At 42.9% G+C, this 8,205-nt stretch overlaps 1 protein-coding gene across 11 annotated transcripts; it reads left to right on the top strand.

Annotated features, from left to right (window-relative positions):
• Nucleotides 1-669: 669 nt before the first annotated feature.
• LOC119336628 lies at nt 670-4,079 on the top strand. 11 transcript variants are annotated; one of them, XR_005162693.1, is made up of 6 exons: nt 670-818; nt 898-1,210; nt 1,306-1,409; nt 1,975-2,044; nt 2,798-2,937; nt 3,470-4,079. XR_005162693.1 is itself a non-coding variant. In XM_037608677.1 (4 exons), the coding sequence occupies exons 1-3, from the start codon at nt 700-702 to the stop codon at nt 2,011-2,013; spliced, it is 471 nt and encodes a 156-aa protein (XP_037464574.1). In that variant the 5' UTR covers nt 670-699; the 3' UTR covers nt 2,014-2,044; nt 3,629-4,079. The 11 variants fall into 11 exon arrangements, 3 of the variants coding, with proteins under 3 accessions (XP_037464574.1, XP_037464573.1, XP_037464572.1); XR_005162692.1 differs by having other exon boundaries at nt 2,748-2,937; XR_005162691.1 differs by having other exon boundaries at nt 1,662-2,044; nt 2,748-2,937.
• The last annotated feature ends 4,126 nt before the right edge of the window (nt 4,080-8,205 follow it).

Below are 8,205 nucleotides of genomic sequence, written 5' to 3'. Positions count from 1 at the left end.
GTTCCCTTTGTCATCGGTATGTTACTTGCCCGAGATTCGATCGTCGGTATCTCAATACCTAGTTCAATCTCATTACCAGCAAGTCTCTTTACTCGTTCCGTAATGCATCATCCTGCAACTAACTCATTAGTTACATTGCTTGCAAGGCTTATAGTGATGTGCATTACCGAGAGGGCCCAGAGATACCTCTCCGACAATCGGAGTGACAAATCCTAATCTCGATCTATGCCAACTCAACAAATACCATCGGAGACACCTATAGAGCACCTTTATAATCACCCACACTACTGGAATTAGGATCTTTGCCGTCAGCCAGCTCTTTGCCGTCTGCTAGCTGACGGCAAAGAAGGTCTTTGCCATCAACTTACAGAAAGCTGACGGCAAAAAAAAGCGGACGACAAAGGGAGTGTTTGCCATCAGCCTGCTCTTTGCCGTCAGCTAGCTGACGGCATAGAATCGTTGTCGTCTGCTAGCGGACGGCAAAGATGATGGGTGGCCCACTAACGAGAACGATCTAACGGATATTATTTTTGCAGACGGCAAAGAGTCCGAAAGCGGATGGCAAAGAAAATAATCTAACGTGTCTAACGGCCGCCCTCGCCCCCAGCAGACGACAAAGAATAAACGCATCCATGGACACGGATCGATGACTTGGCACACACCCACCCACGACCCACACAGCCCCGAGCCCTATCCACGATGCACACACACCCACGCCCAACCCACGCACACACAACCACGTTGGATCCCATCTCTCCCGTCTTCCTCGATCCCCTTTCTCCATCCCACGCCGCTGCCAGATTCCGGCAAACCCCGCGGTTCCCCACCTAGCTCTCCTCCCCGAGGTCACCTCTCCCCGCTCACCATCTCCACTGACCGGTTTCTCTCCTCGCCCAGGAAAGCCACGCCCAGGCACTGGTGGTGGTGCACCGCGAGGAGGCCCCAGCGGCGTCGAGCTGCTGTTGCTGCGGGCACAGCGACGTCGGCGTGGTCAGGATGGTCGCAGCCCTTCAAGATTCTCAATGGCGGCATCTCGGCGCTGATGGCAGAGTCGACGGCGAGCATCGGCGGGTACATGGCGTCGGGGTACCGGAGGGTGGCTGGCGTGCAGCTCTACATCAACCACCTCAAGCCCGCCCGCCTCGGCGACCGCATCGAGGCCAAGGTGAACCCCATCCGGTACCTCCACCCCGACGCGTACTTGGACAAGGTATGTGTGCCACCACTGCCGCCGCCGACGCCGGCGTGTCCCCGAGTGACTCCGTGAGGTTCTGATTGGTTCGGTGTCTGGGTTTTGGTATGCAGGACCAGCTGCTGGACGCGGTGCATTGGATCTGGCAGGCGGTGAGGCTCGCCTGCGGCCTGCTCTGGGGCACCGTCCCTCTCGTCGGCGCCTTCTGGATCGCCCTGTCAGTCCCTCCCTCCCTCCATCCTCAAAGCCCCAACCTTCTTCTTTCCCTTCAGACATAGGCATAGATTCAGGTTCATTGTTAACTGAATTCGTAAGCTCATCTCACACTGAATTTGGGACCTCTTTCCCATCGTGTAGTATAGTACTAGCAAGTCAGTCACACATGAATTAGTAGATGATCTAGCGATTCTGTTAACTGAATTATTTTAGAAACCCGCTTTGTTTTGCCTTTCATTGATCACCGCGACAGGTCACAGGAGGTGAAGTGAGTGTTAAATTCGCTGCGAATTGGAGGCTCGTTAGCCTCGTCTCTGAGCACTCGTCACCAGCTCAGCAACAAGCATCGCAGTGGTTATGCGCTTTCTCTGATATTAGATGTGACATGAGCTGTTCAATCAGCTCTTTGTTTGGCGTGGCCGTCAGCAAACCAGCAAACCAACGCAATTGCCGCATATATGTAGTGGGATATGAACTGCTCTTAGTTTCTCTGTGCTCATTATTAGTTCAATAAATTGGCAAATGGCTGCTGATGTATGATTGACTGGCTTTGTTCATCTTGCTAGAGTTACTTGGAAATATTGACATTCTCAAACCAAATATGAGGTGCCCTTTATTCAGTCCATGGGAGTATATGTAAGTTGACTGCTTCAAACCCAATCTGTGCTTGCTGTTTAGTGAATAAATATGCTGGTAGAAAATTGCAAACTTCGTAATATGAATAAATATTTGATGGTAAGTTGCGATGAAGATTAAAATTGTATTCGCCCACAAAAAAGAAGATTAACATTTTATTACATACACTAATCTATCTAGCACCAATGTCACGCAGTCAATTTCCTTTATCCTTAGCATTTTTATGACATACCTTCTTCTATTTAGAATCTTTGGTTGCAATCAGTTCTTTTTTCCACAAAAAATGAAATCAGTTTCTTTTACTTTTAGCATATGTACTTAACAACTAAGGTGCCAGTGAAAAAGTAAATTTATTTTTATTTAGTATTTGGTGGATCCTCTGTTTTTATAGGTTTCGACATTGCTGCCTCCATATAGCTTTTTGTTGATATACGTTGATGGTTTGATGTGTCGCTCCTAGTCCGAATGTTAGTTTTTTTTACTGGACCTTCCTTTTTGACTGGATATTGTTTATATACGTGACTGATTCGTAATCCAGCTGAACTTTCTTTTCATGTACATGATGGAGTTTGCATCCATATATTATTGTACGTGTCGGATGATAGACTTGTACATTTAATTATGGTGCATGTCTTCGAATATACTCCCGTTATGCATGTTTTTTAGACTTATTTTAATATTATTGCTATTATTATGTGCGTAGTGCCGTGGAGATGAAATAACATGCTCGTGTACTAATTGACTATACGCTAGCCTGGCTTGCCATTGGAAGGTGGCGTATGGACTATGGACTCCTTTTTCTTAAGCTGGCCATGTGATTACTTTTGCCTATAAGCTGGCCGTGTCGTTGGGCGTGTGGACTCTGTACGCCCTTACGCCGCCATCAAGTTGAGGTCAATGAATCACTGCCGTTCATTTATCATAACTTTGTAATTTTGAATCTCCTCCTTTCGTTTTCTATCGTTTTAGTAATATTGAATCTCCTCCGTTCGTTTTCTATCATTTTAATAATATAATATATTTGATTTTGGTAGTACCGTTGAATTTGGTTGCTGCTGTTCATTTATGTATGTGAAGGAATTGGATAATGTGCTCTTTTTTTGTTTGCAAAATGAAGGACGTTGCATCCAGGTAGTGGGAATAGTTAGTCCTTGCTATCAATAGTAGTAGCATTATTCACTGTGGAGTGTGATGGAATTTGATGATCATCTACTTTTGCCTATCATCTACTTCTGATGTTTTCCCTGAAAGTGACACGTGATCTTCCTTTGTTTTTCTTTAGCTGATAGTATGATAACTGCTTGCTTGGCAGAAGTTATGGTTGTGATGTTTCTTAGATAAATAAAGAAACTGAGATTTAGTTCGATTTGGAGCGCCTCTTGTTGTACCACAGTTCCTTCTCTTAGAGTTGTATTTGTACTGCAGGTTTTGGATTGGGAGGGGAAGATGATCTTCTTTCAGTCTCTGTTGAAGTCAAACCCATCCATGCAAAATCTGTACTTAGTAGAATTAATCTAGATGAATATATATGCCTTGCAGTTTTATCGTGCATGCCATTCAACTAACTTGCTCTTGTCCATGCAGACGGAGTAGGAGGACGAGCAGTAGCAGCAAATCAGTCTGATGATGAAGGGGTGCGGGAGGCAATGGTGATCATGCTGATGGCATGAAGAAGGCTGATGACCACAACCTAGACCTATTGGCATTTCGAGATGGAAAACATAGGCGGCATGGAGACAACAACCTGGACCACCCACCTCCCTTGCCTTTTTAATTTTGGTTGTGGTGGTTGCATCACCGGCGCAGTCGCAAATCAGTATGTAGTGTGCTTGTGGTGTTGGGTCTGGACTGTAGTGTCCATCCAGTAGGTTAGGTGCTTGTTGCTGCTAGATCCCATGATGCTCACCTAAGTTTTGTGTTATGTGGAGGCCAACCTTTGTGATCTTATTTGTCGACACTTGTGTGATCTCGTCTTACTTTGTGATACAGGACGTATGATATATATGTTTTTATGGATGATCTTGTCTTATTTTCCTGTGGTCTGTGTTGATATTTGTGATATATGCATGCGCTATACATATGAATATGAATTGCTGAACATACTGTAAATCAATGACAGAGATGGCAAAGAAGGAGATTTGCTGTCTGTGCATCTGGACACTTTGGACACTTTGCCATCTGTTGGCAGACGACAAAGAAGCAAAAACTTTGCCATCTGCTGGCAGACGGCAAAGACCTTTGCTTCTTTGCCGTCAGCCGCGGACGGCAAAGACTGCCGTTAGCCACCTAACGGACAAACAGTGAAATTTTTGCCGTGTGTGTTCTTTGCCGTCCGCTGCTGACGGCAAAGGCCTTTTTGCCGTCAGCCACCAAAAGCAGACGGCAAAGTAGCTCTTTACTAGACCTTACTTTGCCGGAGCCTGTTGCCGTCCGTGGCGGACGGCAAAGACCTTTGTCGTCCGCCGTGGCGGACGACAAAGTAGCTGATTCCTGTAGTGCCAGTTACGTTGTGACGTTTGGTAGCACACAAAGTGTTCCTCCGGTATTCGAGAGTTGCATAATCTCGTAGTCATAGGAACATGTATAAGTCATGAAGAAAGCAATAGCAATATACTAAATGATCAAGTGCTAAGCTAACGGAATGGGTCAAGTCAATCACATCATTCTCTAATGATGTGATCCCGTTAATCAAATGACAAGTCATGTCTATGGCTAGGAAACTTAACCATCTTTGATTCAACGAGCTAGTTAAGTAGATGCATACTCTGTTTGTCTATGTATTCACACATGTACTAAGTTTCCGGTTAATACAATTCTAGCATGAATAATAAACATTTATCATGATATAAGGAAATATAAATAACAACTTTATTATTTCCTCTAGGGCATATTTCCTTCAGTCTCCCACTTGCACTAGAGTCAATAATCTAGTTCACATCGCCATGTGATTTAACACCAATAGTTCACATCACCATGTGATTAATATCCATAGTTCACATCGCCATGTAGCCAACACTCAAAGGGTTTACTAGAGTCAGTAATCTAGTTCACATCGCCATGTGATTAACACCCAAAGATTACTAAGGTGTGATCATGTTTTGCTTGTGAGAGAAGTTTAGTCAACGGGTCTGCCAAATTCAGATCCGTATGTATTTTGCAAATTTCCATGTCTACAATGCTCTGCACGGAGCTACTTTAGCTAATTGCTCCCACTTTTTATATGTATCCAGATTGAGATTTAGAGTCATCTGGATCAATGTCAAAACTTGCATCAACATAACCCTTTACGACGAACCTTTTGTCACCTCCATAATCGAGAAACATATCCTTATTTCACTAAGGATAATTTTGACCGTTGTTCAGTGATCTACTCCTAAATCACTATTGTACTCCCTTGCCAAACTCAGTGTAGGGTATACAATAGATCTGGTACACAGCATGTCATACTTTATAGAACCTATGGCTGAGGCATAGGGAATGACTTTCATTCTCTTTCTATCTTTTGCCGTGGTCGGGTTTCGAGTCTTACTCAATTTCACACCTTGTAACACAGGCAAGAACTCCTTCTTTGACTGTTCCATTTTGAACTACTTCAAAATCTTGTCAAGGTACGTACTCATTGAAAAACTTATCAAGCGTCTTGATCTATCTCTATAGATCTTGATGCTCAATATGTAAGCAGCTTCACCGAGGTCTTTCATTGAAAAACTCTTATTCAAGTATCCTTTTATGCTATCCAAAATTCTATATCATTTCCAATCAACAATATATCATCCACATATAATATTAGAAATGCTACAGAGCTCCCACTCACTTTCTTGTAAATACAGGCTTCTCCAAAAGTCTGTATAAAACCATATGCTTTGATCACACTATCAAAACGTTTATTCCAACTCCGAGATGCTTGCACCAATCCATAGATGGATCGCTGGAGCTTGCACACTATGTTAGCATAATTTGGATCGATAAAACCTTCAGGTTGTATCATATACAATTCTTCTTCCAGAAATCCATTTAGGAATGCAGTCTTTACATCCATTTGCCAAATTTCATAATCATAAAATGCGGAAATTGCTAACATGATTCAGAAGAACTTAAGCATCGCTACGGGTGAGAAAGTCTCATCGTAGTCAACTCCTTGAACTTGTCGAAAACCTTTCGCAACAAGTCGAGCTTTGTAGACAGTAACATTACCTTCAGCGTCAGTCCATTTATTCTCGATGGCTTGCCGATCATCGGGCAAGTCAACCAAAGTCCACACTTTGTTCTCATACATGGATCCCATCTCAGATTTCATGGCCTCAAGCCACTTTGCGGAATCTGGGCTCATCATTGCTTCCTCATAGTTCGTAGGTTCGTCATGGTCAAGTAACATGACCTCCAAAACAGGATTACTGTACCACTCTGGTGCGGATCTTACTCTGGTTGACCTACGAGGTTCGGTAGTAACTTGATTTGAAGTTACATGATCATCATCATTAGCCTCCTCACTAATTGGTGTATGAGTCACAGGAACCGATTTCTGTGATGAACTACTTTCCAATAAGGGAGTAGGTACAATTACCTCATCAAGTTCTACTTTCCTCCCACTCACTTCTTTGGAGAGAATCTCCTTCTCTAGAAAGGATCCATTCTTAGCAACGAATGCCTTGCTTTCGGATCTGTGATAGAAGGTGTACCCAACTGTCTCCTTTGGGTATCCTATGAAGACACATTTCTCCGATTTGGGTTCGAGCTTATCAGGTTGAAGCTTTTTCACATAAGTATCGCAGCCCCAAACTTTAAGAAATGATAACTTTGGTTTCTTGCCAAACCACAGTTCATAAGGTGTCGTCTCAACGGATTTAGATGGTGCCCTATTTAACGTGAATGCAGCCGTCTCTAAAGCATAACCCCAAAACGATAGCGGTAAATCAGTAAGAGACATCATAGATCGCACCATATCTAGTAAAGTACTATTACGATGTTCGGACACACCATTACACTGTGGTGTTCCGGGTGGCGTGAGTTGCGAAACTATTCTGCATTGTTTGAAATGAAGACCAAAGTCGTAACTCAAATATTCTCCTACACGATCAGATCGTAGAAACTTTATTTTCTTGTTACGATGATTTTCCACTTCACTCTGAAATTATTTGAACTTTTCAAATGTTTCAGATTTATGTTTCATCAAGTAGATATACCCATATCTGCTCAAATCATCTGTGAAGGTCAGAAAGTAACGATACCTGTCGCTAGTCTCAACACTCATCGGACTGCATACATCAGTATGTATTATTTCCAACAAGTCTATTGCTCGCTCCATTGTTCCGGAGAATGGAGTCTTAGTCATATTGCCCATGAGGCATGGTTCGCAAGCATCAACTGATTCATAATCAAGTGATTCCAAAAGCCCATCAGCTTGGACTTTCTTCATGCGCTTTACACCAATATGACCTAAACGGCAGTGCCACAAATAAGTTGCACTATCATTATTAAGTTTGCATCTTTTGGCTTCAATATTATGAATATGTGTATCACTACTATCGAGATTCAATAAACCATTCACCTTGGGTGTATGACCATTGAAGGTTTTATTCATGTAAACAGAACAACAATTATTCTCTGACTTTAAATGAATAACCGTATTGAAATAAACATGATCAAATCATATTCATGCTTAACGCAAACACCAAATAACATTTATTTAGGTTCAACACTAATCCCGAAAGTATAAGGAGTGTGCGATGATGATCATATCAATCTTGGAACCACTTCCAACACACATCGTCACTTCACCCTTAGCTAGTCTCTGTTCATTTTGCAACCCCCGTTTCGAGTTACTACTCTTAGCAATTGAACCAGTATCAAATACCGAGGGGTTGCTATAAACACTATTAAAGTACACATCAATAACATGTATGTCCAATATACCTTTGTTCACTATGCCATCCTTCTTATCCGCCAAGTATCCAGGGCAGTTCCACTTCCAGTGACCATTTCCTTTGTAGTAGAAGCACTCAGTTTCAGGCTTGGGTCTAGCTTTGGGCTTCTTCACGGGAGTGACAACTTGTTTGTCATTCTTCTTGAAGTTCCCTTTCTATCCCTTTGCCCTTTTCTTGAATATAGTGGTCTTGTTAACCATCAACACTTGATGCTTTTCTTGATTTCTACCTTCGCCG

This window comes from Triticum dicoccoides, chromosome 7B (genome assembly GCF_002162155.2).
Source record: "Triticum dicoccoides isolate Atlit2015 ecotype Zavitan chromosome 7B, WEW_v2.0, whole genome shotgun sequence".
Lineage (NCBI taxonomy): Eukaryota > Viridiplantae > Streptophyta > Magnoliopsida > Poales > Poaceae > Triticum > Triticum dicoccoides.
The sequence above is the reverse complement of the archived record's forward strand: the minus strand, read 5'-3'. Positions and strand labels throughout refer to the sequence as shown.

Excerpts from the sequence above, each read along its gene's own strand:
- LOC119336628 (XM_037608675.1), top strand. The coding sequence starts at position 700 with ATGCACACACACCCACGCCCAACCCACGCACACACAACCACGTTGGAT. Across the intron at positions 1,211-1,305 it reads CCGACGCGTACTTGGACAAG|GACCAGCTGCTGGACGCGGT; the intron begins GTATGTGTGCCA and ends TTTGGTATGCAG. Across the intron at positions 1,410-3,628 it reads GGCGCCTTCTGGATCGCCCT|ACGGAGTAGGAGGACGAGCA; the intron begins GTCAGTCCCTCC and ends TTGTCCATGCAG.